The 15,506-nt window shown below is 32.6% G+C and overlaps 1 protein-coding gene across 1 annotated transcript in view; it reads left to right on the forward strand.

The window, feature by feature from the left end:
- rg (A kinase anchor protein rugose) overlaps window positions 1-15,506 on the forward strand; it is a 1,091,579-nt gene that overhangs the window by 231,728 nt on the left and 844,345 nt on the right. Inside the window, exon 2 of the mRNA XM_075379107.1 lies at window positions 7,935-8,039. Coding sequence (XP_075235222.1) covers window positions 7,935-8,039 — 105 coding nt within the window. The remainder of the gene's footprint in view (window positions 1-7,934; window positions 8,040-15,506) is intronic.

Raw genomic sequence — 15,506 nt, forward strand, 5'->3', positions numbered from 1 at the left:
AGTTCGACCGTTTCTGTGGTTAATTGAAACCCAGCCACGAAAGAACATCGGTATCTACGATCTAGTATTCAGATCCGTGTAAAAATAACCGACTTTACTAGGACTTGAACGCTGGAACTCTCGACTACCAAATCGGCTGATTTGGGAAGACGCGTTCACCGCTAGACCGACCCGGTGGGTTCAATAAAGAGTACTACTTAACTTTATCTTTCGGCCAAGAGATGCTGTTCAACGGAATAGATTACAGCTTTGCGAAAATGGCGATTAATAAATTCATCAAAGTAACGTTTCAGCCCGTGCATCACATCTTATCCAGAAATTCTTAGTAAAACACTGTATCGAACGACTTCAGCATGTTCCTTAACGACCGGACACATCTCTCTGCGATGTCTGGCTCTTTCCTAACCTTAAAATTCCCCTTAAAGAAAAGAGATTAGAAATCAAAAGAAATGCGACAAGGTGACTTACGGTGTTCGCTAAAAATGATTTTGAAAAATACTTCCGACAATGAAAGTCATCATCGGTGGGATAAATGTGTTACATCATAAGGGGCCTACTTTCAAGGTCGTTGAAGATTAAGTGTTTTTGTTTTTAATAGCCGAGGTAGGATGCTTTTTGATAATATCTCGTATGCGGATAATGGTACATGGAAATTGTTTATTAAATAATACGTGATGTTTTTAATATTATTCCGTATAGTCGTAATTTATATTTATATACACTTTTCCTATCTGTAAACCCGAATGTTAATCTGTTTATTTGTTCTCGCATCACGCGTTTCAAATTTGCATGATACATTTGTGTTATCCTAAGGAAGGTTTTAAGCCAAAGATCGAGGCTCTAGCACCCTTGGAGGTGAGGTTGTCATTTAAAAATATTCTGTAAAGAAGAAAATAAATAAAAAATTAAATTAATTTCTGTCACCAAGGCGATAGAAATACGTTTTGAAGTTTTCCTCGACAATGATCTGTACTTGTTACTACTATTCTGCCTTTTGTAATTTGTTTTTTTTAATGCCTGAATAATTTAGTTGTTATTTATCAGTATTATTCTCATAACCATGATGATAACGAACACTGCGGGTTCCTGGTATATATATATATATAATATACAAACTTTGTATGGGTATATTTTGTTATGTTTTTGCGACTTATCTTGAGATTATTATGCGATGTTTTATCTACAAAATTTACACGTGTTTCGATTGTTTCCTTTATATATATGATATATATTTTGATACGCATACCCACACTCGTGTATATTTTTAATTTATTGTAATATAAACTTAACTTGAGGCACGTCGTTCGGTTTATACACGTGCATATCTTTGTTGGGTACAGGACTACTGCAGTAGGGAACGCACGACGTTCAACGGTTTGAGTATAGAGTACAGTATTCGGACTACTGACCGTTTTAGGGTGTTACATCTATAATCACGATAGTAGCAAAGTGTCCCATAGAGATAACAAGTACTATAACCTGAACCGTCCCTCTCTCTTCTTCACGTTTCCATTTTCTCATCTGATCCTTTGGGATATTTCTAGGTAGGTATATTTCCGGCTAACGGATCGGATGTACCGTTTCAGTTTTATGAGTGGTGAACTATATAGTTTGCTTATCCTATGTTTCTACATAACTTCTCCTCGATTTGATTTTCCTTTGATATCGTTTATCGGCTTGTTTTTCAACGGTTTAATTTTGTTGCTCCAATATTATTTTCCGAAAGAGGGGGGGGGGTTTCACTATTATTACTATCGTTATCTATTTTTTTATCATCTTTTGAATTTTATCTGTATTATATTGTCTGTTAAGTTTTCCTGGTTTACATTGAACAGATCGTTGTTATGTAACTTAATAAGCTTTATTTAAACAGAAGTTTTTAATTTAAAAGTGTGTCGTGTAGCAAATTAATCGTAAAATATTATTTATAAAATCAAAATTAAGTTTTTCATAAAGCATAATTGTAGGGCCGACCGATTAACATTCAACATTCAATCGATTAACATTCAATAGGGCCGATTAACATTCATTCTTTTTTTAGGAAAAAGAATTCTTGTTTTACTCGGTTCGTTATTCTTGTGTTGCTCGTATCATTTTTGGTAGCGATTCAATAATTTGTTGAATCATATTTCGATCGAAAGTTGCTGAAAGAGGTTTCACATTACAACGCTGTAAGTTTCACTTAAGTTTTAACATATAAATTAAAATTAAAACTCCATCGGTTCTACTGGTAAAACTCGTCTTAAATCAGCTGATTTCGAAATCTAGGGTTCATAGGTTCAAATCTTAACAAAAGTAGTAGTCGCTTTTATTCGGATTTGAATACTAGATCGTAGATACGGGTGTTCTTTCAATTAACCACACGTCTCAGGAATGGTCGGCCTGATTCTGTTCAAAACTACACCTTTACCGGTGCATTTACAGATGCACTCCAGTCGCTAATGGCTTTAATTGTTGATGCGACTATAAATAAAAGATATTTTAAAAAAATAATTAAAACTACGATTCTTATTTTTCTCGTTTGATTTTTCAGTAGCCTGTATTGTTGATTTTAATTAGTTATCGTTATAGAAAGAAATGAGATAAAAATGTAATGAATTCTGATATTTTTTTTATTTTTTCTTGTAAAACAATCTCTAAAAGGTTAGGAAATATTTAAAGGGGATTAATAATTGACTGCTGCACGTTCAAGAACTGTAATTCATCAACCACGGAGCTGGGGATGATCTGAATGATTTGCTTCTTGAATGACATCTCCAAAGAGGAGTAGTAGCGTCTCGGCCTTTCATCCGGAGGTCTGAGGTTCGAATTCCGATAAGCACACACTCAAAATCTATTTACCGTTCATCTAGTAACTTTAAGAGGGCGTAATCCTGTTACTATATTAATAAAATTGTATACATTTTTAGAATAGTTTAAAGCGTAAATTTTATCGGTTAATTCCATTATTGGTTCGAACTAAAAGTATTCTGTATTTTACGGAATAATTTTTTGCTCGTTTTTTTATTTAAATCGTTCACTAAATCACTTTCCCTAAAAGGCAGCGATTATAACGATTTTTTCCAAAGATTTCTGTTATAAATTAGTATTTATATTGTAATATTTGCATTTTATTATTAACTTACAGAAAAAACAAAAATCTGCTATGAATTTTTCAATCTTTGACTCCTCTTGAAAGTCACTTATATTTTTTCCAAATATAGAACACACAAGCACACGTATATTACGGTAGTCGATTGTGTATTCGTTTATACGTAGATATTTTCCTCTTGATGTGACGAGTTGTGAAGAGTTTTGTGGGCGGATACTTTCCTCGTGTTGTTATATTCTCTTCAGTCAAGTGTGTGCGGGCTCTTCTGCTCGATATGAAAAATTGGATATTTTTCCTTTCTTTCTTTTTCGACGTAATATATTTCTATATTTTTTGTTTTTATCATCGTATATATATATATTTATCTACTCATACATGTTTTTATTGTTATGTATTTATTTTCAGTATATAGAAAATTCTGATTTTATAAGATTTTACTAGATAAAAAACGTTATTAGATAAAAAACGAGAGATAATTTCACTCTCGCCGTTTAATATCCGGTAATTCATCATTTTTTAACATATCATATGTTGCCCACTTTAAAAAATAAATTTGGAAAATCCAGCTTATTAATTATTAATTAACGACTAAAAAAAAGGTTAAAACCTTAATAATTAATATGTTAAAAGTGTTTTAAGGTAGGTTTTAGTTAAGTGTTCCGTTGTTTTGTTGTTTTTCTTCTAATAGAATATATGTCTGTTAAAATAATTTACTTCACTTTAATAATAACAAAAATAGATTCCGGATATTTGGAAGATTTTTCAAACGGGTCGACAATTTATTAAAAATAGCAACGAAAGAATAACAAGGCGTATTCTCGTAACCCGAAATAATACGTTGAGTTATACAAAAGAAAGATACTTGTATGATTTGGTAATAACCTAAATGATGGTTGGTTAGTTTTTTCTTTAAAAAGTAACTTTTTTAGCAAAAATTGTTCGAATGCAAATAAAAATATATGTAAGTTATCTGATCAAGTTTGTTCAAAATCGGTCCACTAGTTATGGAGATATAAGGTGAATTAGAGGCCAACACCGAACACACACTTGCACATACGAACATTAATATCCGGAAAAATCCCAACCGGTTTTTTGAGTTCCTTAGGTGTCAAAACGTAAAGATGCGGTGAAAATTGCAAATGGGATCGATTATAATGTTTCCCTTTTAGAGTTATAGCGCTATCTAGACGGTAAAGTAAAAGGTTAAACATAGGAAGTATATTCTTTTTAAAAGAACACCCGGACAGTGAGAAGGGAAATGAAAAGGAATGCCAAGAAGAAAATGAAGAGGGCTATTTTATGCCCCCTGGCATAAAATACCACGGTTAACAGGGTTTTTTAATGGTTGGGTTATATCCGTGTAACTTTAAATACGAGGTGTGCGAGAAAAGTAATGAGACTAACTTTTTACTTACCAAACTTTTTATTTTATTTCATTCAGCAATATTATCCCCTTCAAAGTAGTTCCCTTGGGCAACTATACACAGGCGGAGTCGTTGTTCCCAATCCTGATAGTATCGCTGAAAGGCTTCAACCGGTAGGGCTTTTAACCGGTCGGTCACAGTCTTTTGAATGCTCTCCAGAGTTCCAAAATGACGTCCTTTTAAGACACGTTTCAATTTTGGGAAAAGGAAAAATCAGGACTCAAATCGGGTGAATAGTTAGGGGGTTGAGGAACCGTAGGAATGCGTTTTGAGGTCAAAAATTCCGTGATGGAAATGGCCGAGTGACACGGGGTATTGTCATGATGAAGCATCCACATGTCTGCAATGTCTGGTCTCACGCGAATCACTCTTTTCCTGAGCCTTCCAAGGACACCTTTGTAAAGCACTTGGTTGACAGTTTGTCCTGGAAGAACAAATTCTTTACGCACGGTACCCCTACTGTCAAAGAAGCAAATCAGCACCGTTTTGATCTTTGATTTGCTCATTCGACATTTTTTCGGTCGAGGAGATGACGGAGTGTGCCACTCTTCGCTTTACCGCTTTGTTTCAGGATCCTACTCAAATATCCAGGATTCATCTCCTGTGATCACACGATTGAAGAATTCTTGGTCGTTGTTAATCGTCTCAAGAAAATCAACGCACAAGTTTCTTCGATCGTCCTTCTGTTCTGTTGTGAGGTTTTTCGGCACCGATTTCGCACAAACCTTTCGCATGTCCAAATCGTCTGTCAAAATTTGATGTACGGTGAAAGAATTTAAGTTTGACTGTTGACTCGTCATCCTTATTGTTAAACGACGGTCTGATCTCACAAGAACCCTCACACGCTCAACGTTTTCAAGTATGTTGAAAATCGTACTGAGCATGTGGAAGGGATAAACAAACCGGTCTAGCACAGACCGGTAGACACAGCGTTTCCAGGTCGTTCACAGTGTTACCAATCTCATTACTTTTCTCGAACACCTCGTATATGTAAACCCGTTGCAATGTACTTCTCCAGTATACGTAACATTGCTGACCGCGTGAATAGAAGTAACTATAACAATAGTATTTTAATCGTCCGTAAAGCGAAATTTCTGAGTGTTTTGGTATTGTTTGGCAAATTCTCTTGGGATAATTAAATTTATTTCCTTTGCAGCAAAATCAAACCACACTGTTTAGCTTTGAAGCGCCTTAATAAAACGGTAAACCGGTCATCATTAATAATTGTATATTTTGCATAACGTATATTTCTGTCATAGTGTAATATCACATCTCTTGGGGTTCCCTTATAATATCTAAACGAGTTTTCAATACAAACAAATGGGCTACTATATCATCGTTTGGGCCCTACAAGTACAAATTATTTAGATTAAGAAATTTAGAAAATTAAAAATGTTAATTTATCCATGAACGTTGTTGTTTATCAATGTGGAATCATGTTAAAAAAAAAATTGTTTATTTTTAAATAACCACAAGTCTCAGGAATTGTCGACCTATCTATTCAAGATTACTGTATATGCTTACATGCTTACATGCTTACCGGTACATTTACACGTCTGCGGTTACGTAAAGCCTAGCAAGCCAGTAGCGTTGTTTGTAGTTGATTACAGACGCACACACACACACACACACACACACACACACACACACACACACACACACACACACACACACACACACACACACACACACATATATATATATATATATATATATATATATATATAGAAAGAAAGAGAGAGTGACCCGGCAGTAGCTGGAAAACTAGTTGGAGAAAACAAACTTATTCTTAAAAAATAACGCTATATCCGTTTTTATCAATCCAGACCACGTAACTGTTATTGTGTAGTGCGTACAATATTTTTAATTCTCGCATATTTTTAATAAATTAACAAAGCTTTAAAAGAAAACTTGCTTGAGATTTATATTACCTTCCGTCTAGATAGTGCTATTGCTCTAGAAGGGTAAGTATTGTAATCGGTTCAATTTGTGCATATGCGGTTTTCACCGGTTCTTGACTTTTGACACCTAAGGAACTCATAAAACCAAAAAACCGAGTGGAAATTTTCTGGATGTTGATGTTGGTATGTACGTGTGTTTTTTGTCGGCCTTTAAATTTCCAGAACTACTGGACCTATTTTGAACAAACTTTGTCAGATTGATTCTATATATGGGGCATTGATGCCAATAAAATTTCCACTTAAAAGGTCAAGGAGACGAGGCTGTAAAGCAAGGTTATCCCTAGTACCTCGAGATTTCGCCTAATTAAAGACATATTTTTCATAGGCACATTTTTTAACGATTAAAAATAACAATATTTGTAAAAAAACTTTCAAAATCGCACCCCCACCCAAAAAAAATGTTGTTATAGTCGGCTGATAAGTTGTGACGTCACAGGTGAGCGGTAGAATTAATAATATTTGATGTGTAAAAAAGTAACTCGGTCTGGCCGGGTCTCCCACTCGATCGCCCGGCCTATTCCAGTATCGGATAAGCCGGGCGAGTAGTTATTTAGAGCCGCGTTCAAGGAAAGTCCTACAATTTTGTTGTCGACTTTTTTTTTAAACTGTGAACTAGCTTATTTACCCGTTCCTGATGCGGTGTCTATAATGTATTATTACGTACCGACCGGAATAAAATATTTATTTATTTAATAAGCCTATCGCGGGATGCTTGCTATTATTAAAGATACTAGGAATTCATCGTATTCATTATACGGAAAGGCTGTATAATGAACATTATTACTCTTAGATATATCAACCGTGAGGGTATCTCCAGTATCTCGTACGCATTTACACCGAATCGGCCGATTAATTTACTTCTTTCTACAGATAAACATTGCGTCATGTATACTGCTTCAGTTCGGCTGCAGATATGGATTTGAAATCTACTTTTTAACATTTATCGTACATTTCGTTCGATATTTTTTTAACGGTTTCGTTTCTCGGCTTGGAAAAGTTTTTTGTCTGTTGTACTGGTAATTGTAATTTCATTTTCCTCGTTTTGTTATAATTACTTACCCCGTGTCGCTTGTGTGTTGAGACAAATTGTTTCTTACCTGTTCCGTGATAATCCGGTAAGCAGTCGAGCGGTTGAGTAAAAGGGGGACAAAAAAGAAAAAAAAGTCCCATATTAATCACCTGGTATAGCGAATTTTGTTTAAAATATTTTTTTGAATATTTACGCGGAAATTCTCGGCTCTCTTAAAAATAGTTTTACTATTGCTGCTAAAAGTTTGTTTGTTATTTTTTTTAATTTGAATTATATTTTTATCAGTTGTCAGATAAGAAATCAAATCTCAAACAAAAGATAATTAACGTTAAATAAATTAGTTTATACTAGTTGATATTAAAATGTACTCTGTTGTTATTTATAATTTAAATTATGCATTTTATTATAATTTTCGTGTATTTTTTCAGCTTGTCGGAGGCGAGTTCGACATGGAATTGAATTTCGTAATACAAGATGCCCAAAATATAAGGCACATGTTGGAATTGTTAGATCACTGTCCGCCTAACTTACAGGTAATTCATTTTATTATTATTATTCGTTATGTTTGAAATATATGTTTTAATAATAATCGTGGAGTAGTTTTTTGGTTTTAATTGTTGGGTCAAATTAGGTTCGACGAAGCAAAAATACTTCTTTATTTCGAAAAATAAATAACAAATTAATTGGGGATTATGTTTGTTTCTCGGATTAATATTTGTTTTCTCTTATTTTTTTATCCGGCTTTAATTAAATTTTTATGCTGTATAAAAAAAAGTGAAAAATAAACTTAAAAAGGATATTAAACTTTAAAAAAAACTTTTTACGTAATAAAAAATAATAATATTATTTTCACATTTAAATTACGAGTTATTTTTTTAATTCTACAACATAGAGCAAAGCAATTAGGTATAATTGCTTACTCTTAATCTCGTGCCGATTTCAAAACTAGTAATATATGGAGAGACCTGTTTAGAAAAAAAGAATTTCGTCTAAATATAAAAAAGGAATTCTGAGATATGATGTAATGAAACTACTGCATAACTTGATCAAAGAGTCAATTTTTTGGATAAGAAAATGTATTTTCATTTTGCAAAAAACTTCTCTCCTTATTTTTGGTTTATTAAACTTGGGGAAAGCCATGAAACGTCGAAAAATTAAAAAAAAAAAATGATTCGGATTAGTGAATTTTGTTCGTTCTTATACGAGTATATAATATGTACGAGTGGAAAGGCCTACGTGTGCTGTGTGTTGTTTATTTTCGATTAATATCGAAAATCTTAAAATTTGATGTGTTCAAGTATATGTGTACGGGACATTGTTGATATTAAAGTTTATATTCGGGTTCTAAAATCGGTGTTGACCTAGAGAGAAGTCGGTAGGCATATCTCAGCAGGGGCAGTTTTATCTTAGGTTTTCAACTTACGACAGATTTAGCGGCTTAGTTTTCTCAAAAATTTGTGTAGTACATTTGTCGGGTAAGTTTAGCAACACTATTTTTTTTCTACTGTTATTTTTTAACCGATTTTCTTGAAGATGTGGTGAAAAATATTTTGAATGTCGGAAACAGGAATAGCATCAGGTTACATATAAATATCCACGCAGGATGTCTCACGAAATAGGAACGAATTCCAGAACGTGTTCTACAAATAAAAATAAAGATATAATGTAGAAACGGATAAGAAAAAAATTCATCCTCGTTTTTGCTCAAAGTGTAAACTGAAGCCGTATCGACATTTTTTTTTAAACTTAAACGTCAAATTTAATGGTTTCGTATTATTTTTCTGACCTAAAAATTGAATAAAACTGATCGCACAACTCAACTGTATCTCTAGTAATTCTTGAGAAAAATGTTGTAAAATGTAAAAACTTTTTACGGCTTACATTATATTTTAGATTTGGTGTAGGCCTACAATAGTTTGGCTAGATTGTGACTAAATAAATCAATTTTTGCTTCATCTTAAGATTTAATCCTGAGAATAATTGTATAAGTGACGTTACAGAACACGAAGAACAGATTAAGAAATATGACTTTTATTAAAAATAAAGAGATCGCAGTTAACAGAAAAATACGAATTGTAATTTTAAACCGAAACAAGAATCATTTCAATAGTGAAAAATAGCTACAAACAAAACCAAATTATTATAAATAAATGGAAAGAAAAATTAAAAAAGACGATAATTTAATAAAAAATTTTCACAAGCTATAACTTCAAAACGAAGCGTTTCTGGATACACGTTTTATTTCGAACTTTATTCGTTATTTTTAATTGTAGAACGTGTAATAAAATTCTTTCCTTTTCTTTGTGGGACGCAATGTACTAAATATATGTATTTTTGTTATAACAGTCCAAAATTAAACATCGACATGGAAAAAAGATATATACATATTATTGCCAAATTGTCTTTGAAGATCATTTAATTTTTAATTAAAAATATTATCTAAAAAGCGTTTTTTTTGTTGTTTTTTTTACATAAAATTAAGAGTAATTGAATAATCTACCTGTAAAATAAAATCCCACCACCGTAGGGGAGTTGTACCATCTTGACGTTTCATCCAGAGGTCCGGGTTTGAATCCCGGCCAGGCATGGCATTTTCACACGCTACAAAATTCATCTGTCATAAAGCGACTGTAATTGGGCATAACCCTATTAATGGCCTTTGATATAAATAAACTTCGCGAACTGGAGACTTCGCTATTTTCTAAATTTTGGTCGAATCATGTTTTTTTCTCTTTCTCTTTAACTACTACATTAATAAGTTTAAATCATAAAGGTATTTAGTGAAAATAAAATATATACGAGTATATAGTATATGTATAACCGACGCCACCTTTAAATTCCTTTACAGGATAAGATATTTTTGGTGTACATGTGATTTACTTAGATTATTCTCATTGAAAATATTTGGCTTTGACAATTCAGATGTCTGTAACACATTGTATTTATACAAATTCGTATATCTCTCTGAGGGAATACTAATATTTACGGCTTTCATCGGGAAGGATGTAGGCTCAAATCCTAGTTGAACTCTGTATTTTTTCTACACTAAAAATTCATCTCTGTAAAGAGATTTTAAATTAGGCGTTATCGTGTTGTTGCTTTACAAATAATAATTAAATGTTTGAAAAGAGTTATAAATGGGGCCGAGATTTATGCGGATGTTAACGGCTAAAGAATCTAGCCGGTAAGCTTATTGTACAACCGGCAAATAGAAAACAGAATTTCCCGATCGATCCACACCGAAACACATCTGTCTTTTTTTTGGTTACTTCTGCTCGGGACCGGATCTGCTTTAGTTATTCACTCCTGCATTTCCTCCACTCCGTTTACGTACGGATGATCTTGCTGGACATCAAGGATACCAGCCCGTTTGGTCTGCAGCGTAGTCTCCTAAGATGTTTTCCGAGATAAACACGCGTTTCCCTGTGCTGCAAGAACCGATCGCACACGAACACCGTTTGTTCTCGATAGTCGCATCCTGCAACCTCTCCACGCCCTCACAGGTACGATTGAAATGTACGTAAACCGTGTAAGGAACCTGGTCTACTCGTACCCCCGATCCCGTGTTTGCGGTAGAGCCATCTCTGGAGGTCCGGGATCAGTCCGTAGATTCATTTTTCCTTTTGTCAACCGAATCCCATCTCTCCTTTCACCTGCGAAAAATCGATGGTTCCGCCTTACTTTCTCCCCGGTACATCTCCTCCTTCTTCCGAACGCGAAAGTCCAGCCGTGTAAATCCACTCGCTACGCCGATGGCATCGCCAGAGATGTTCCCAAATCTATCTGTATAGGACTCGATATCCTCATCCTCGGATGATTTAGCACGGTAGTACTTACACCTATAAATTAAAAAATAATGAAGAAAGGAGTACGTAAAAGTCAAGTAAAAAGGTTCTGCTAGTAATAAGAACGATGAAACCTTTGAAGAATCGCAGTAGTAGACGAAAATCGTTATACAAAGGAAACCTTCAGACGGCATCGTTTTCATCCGTTCAGGAATTATAAAACTTCTCGTTCGGCGGAGTAATTATCCGACCGAATCGTAAACCGTTCGGCCAAACTTCTTCGATCGGTTACGGAACGTATTACCTTAATCCATTCAAGTCACGTTCGAGGACATTTCATCTTTAGAACAACAAATGCTTTTCGTACAACCCGATCGAATAATTCAAAATGAATCGAGTATGTTTTGCAGTCGTGTAAATTCTACGGAGCACTAACGATGATACCTCTCATTTCTAATGCGAATAGATCGATGTTTTCTTATCGGTTTAATTAAGTTATAATTTAACTTCAATGAATACGATAAATAATATGAGGCAGCGATAAAAATAATTAAAAAAAGAAAGTCATACAAAATTATTTTGATTATAAAATATTTAAAAAATGTATATAGTATTGTTAATTATTATTATTTTTTTTTAATATCAAGTATTAACATTGGATTATTATTTTTTTTAATTTAGTTCATTTTTTATTTTTCATACGTATCTTGTTGTGGTTTAATTCGTAGGTAGAGAGAGAGAGAGAGAGAGAGAGATTTGTTGGAGTAAAATATGATTGCATTTTTATAATGTTTAAACGAGTTTAGAAGTTGAAAATTAAAAAAAAAAAGAATCATTAAAAAAAACGAATCTTTTTTTGTAACGGTTATTAGATAAATGTATAATTTTTATTTTGACAGACACACGCACAAACTCGCACACAAATATATTCAACCGCGGTTTAATACAGAGTGCATTTATTCGTACTGTATATATTAATACCGTGAATAAAAGAGAGGTTGATGTACGTTTATTCTAAAAGTTTTTTAAAATATATGTGGAGATCGATTCTGTAGAGACTTATATTTACTTAATCTTATAGTATTGTTTGTTTTATTTTTATTTTTTTTATTAAAATAGGAATTTGTTTTATATATATGGAACGGTGGAAATGAGAAAAATAGAAAAAAAGGCAGACAAAAGAGAAAAGAAGTGTAAGTAAATAATAATGATTAAATTTGATATCAGGGATTTCAAGATCTTCAGGGATTTTCATCTTGCTTTCTGGTTTCATTACATATTTTATATTAATTCTGCTTGCTTGAAAATAAATATGTATATTTTGTCCGTTTTACGAAATTGTATTTATTTTACGTCGGCCATTTTTAATTTCACTTCTATTTTTTTTTATTTATTACTGTATTTCCTTTATTGAAATTTTCAGTGTGTTTCTCTAGTGTAGTTTATTTTTTGATGAATTTTTTTTAATATTCTGAATAAGTTTTGTTTTTATATTATTATTATTCTACATAAGCACAGTTTCACCGTTTCATTTAAGAGTAACGTATACAGTGTTCCAGAACATATTAGCCGAACTTCAGAACTGACTTAGGACACCAAAATGAGCAAAAACAGTTTTTATAGACGTAAGTCCTATTTTGCTTTATTTTTCTCTTTTGACCCCATTTTGTGATATTCAATAAAATATTCAATATTTCTCTGAAACGGGTAAACCATCTTTAATTAAATTTGGCAAATCTAAGGCTATTGTCTTTTGTATTCAAAAAAATAGAAAAAATTTCGAAAACGTCCCCCTTCAAAAATTGCAATATGGCGGCCATCTTAATTTTTTAATCTTCTATATCTTTGTAATTTGTTTGATTAAATTTTTACTTTTACCAAATTTATTACGCGTTTTATTTTGAACAAAACGTAAAAATGTGAAATTCCGTTGACAAACAATCGGTTATTGCAGAAAATTTGATTATTATTTTTTTATTGTTCTAGAAAAAAGGCGGTGGATATAAAGCCAATGTTATGACTATTAAGCTATATTACAATGATACGCTTAAGAACAATTGAACAAATAGATGCATTCACCTTTCCGGTAGGCTTACATTTATGAATTTAATAAGATTACATCTAATGTTAACATTTTTTTTTAAACATCGGGTTACGATTAATTTTATTCTCAGTCTTAATGAGAGTAAATGAAAAATAAAATTTCCTACTTCAAATAATCGTTCAAATGAATTAGGAAATTTTTAAGCGAGTTATCGTGTAATACGTAATGTAATTTAAAGATTTTGAGTTGAACTCCCAAGAGGAAAAATCATCATTATTATTGCTAAAAGGTAGAGTAATATATAAAAAAAGTGGTGTGTAATAAGTCCTGTTTCAAGTATTCATCTGAAACAGCTTCGGAATTAGAGTGCAGTACTTTGACATAATCCACGTGCATTTACTTTTTAGCGTCTACTGATACCGATTCTTTAACGATCGAGGTAACCGTCTAAGTTTAGGTTTTAAGTAAAGAGTTTTGTTAACGGCTTTTTGAACGTAATCTTGTTTTTATGTTTATTTAAATAACCGTTTAGCGCAGTTCTTTATTTGTATTTTAGTTATCGGATAATACAAAAGAATTAGTAAAAGTAAAAATAATTACCAAAAAATAACGTGTAAATTGAATTTTTTTAAATACATAAATAAAAAATAGGACTTTGTCAAATTCAAGGAGAAATGTTTTACCGTTTGAAGTCGAGATAGAAGTTGAACAAGGTGATGAACTATCATCGCTTCTTTTCTATGCGGTCTCGGAGAAGTTCATAAGGGAACGGAGAAAAAATTACAAAAAAAAGAATTTAAAAAATCAAACTGCGTTATGCGTAAGAGAATTTGAACGTAGATTGCTTAGCCTTTGTAAACGACCTTACATTTCTAGCAGAATATATAGAAACAGCGGAACAACTGAAGATCCTGAAGAATTCAACGGAAAAAACGATACATTCTTTTGAAAATATGGGATATGTAACAAACAAAAAATTTTCAAACGTATAGAATCAAAATTTGGGAAAATAAATAAAACAGAGAAATCGAATTACCTAGGCGAAGTCATTCGATCGATCGGATCAAATAAAAGAACCGAATAATGAAACGATCAGCAAAATCTAGAAGCTAGTGCCTTACCGCAACCAAAAACAGATATCTAGGACGGCTACATCGCAGTGATCCGACCTGAAGTCGTGTTCGATACAGAATTGATAATTCTAAATAAGGGATAATCAGATGAAGCAGACATTACCAAAACAATTATACTTAGACCGTGGAAAACGGGATTAGGGTTGGAAAATGCGTAACATTACTGAACTCTATCGCAAAGAGGCAGACTCACTTTTATATGGCTCGCCATATAAAAACTAAGGCGTATTCCTTGAACATAAACAACAGTGAGCCCTAACAGATTAACCGAAAGTTTTTTGATCGATGTAATGGAGACGAAATTAACGTCAGGCAATTAAAACAAATCGGACAATATTTCAGAACTGGAGGTATAAAAAATATTACAGATGTAGGATGGCCACAAGATTACTAATGGATTCTGAAAGGATCCGGAGTGCTCAATAGTAAGAAAATAGTCAGAAGAGAGAGAAAACAACACGGCTGTGAAAATTAAGATGATTTAAAGAATAGGAGACCGACCAAAAATTTGTCCTATAATGACCGGTGAAGATGAGAAGAAATAATTAAAATGTTTAAGAAATTGAAGTTAAGAAAAACAAAATAAAAAATATTATTAAAATAATAATAATAAGACATTAAGAAAGAAGTAGTACCGTTTTGGACAGAATAAGTCGTAGTTTAAATATATTATCGTGTGTTCGCTGATCGATCAGGATATTGAGAGATTGACGATTGAAAAATGATTATATAATTACAATTTATTAGTTAAAGAACATAAATAAAGCAAGATAAATCAATAATAATAATAATAAGCTACAAGAATAAACAACACACAATAATAATTAGAATAATGACAACAAAAAATAATATTAATAACAGACAGTATTACATGCAAAACAGAATTTAAAGTAATCGTCAGGATTGCCAGCAGAACTACGAGTTTGAGCCAAAATTTGTACAACGCCAGGTAATGAAAGGGAAACAAGAGCAAAGTAGAAGAGTTAACCCAGAAAGGGCCATTAATGTGCATTTTTTGTATTTTACTGGCCATAAAAG

This window comes from Lycorma delicatula, chromosome 11, assembly GCF_047948215.1.
Source record: "Lycorma delicatula isolate Av1 chromosome 11, ASM4794821v1, whole genome shotgun sequence".
Lineage (NCBI taxonomy): Eukaryota > Metazoa > Arthropoda > Insecta > Hemiptera > Fulgoridae > Lycorma > Lycorma delicatula.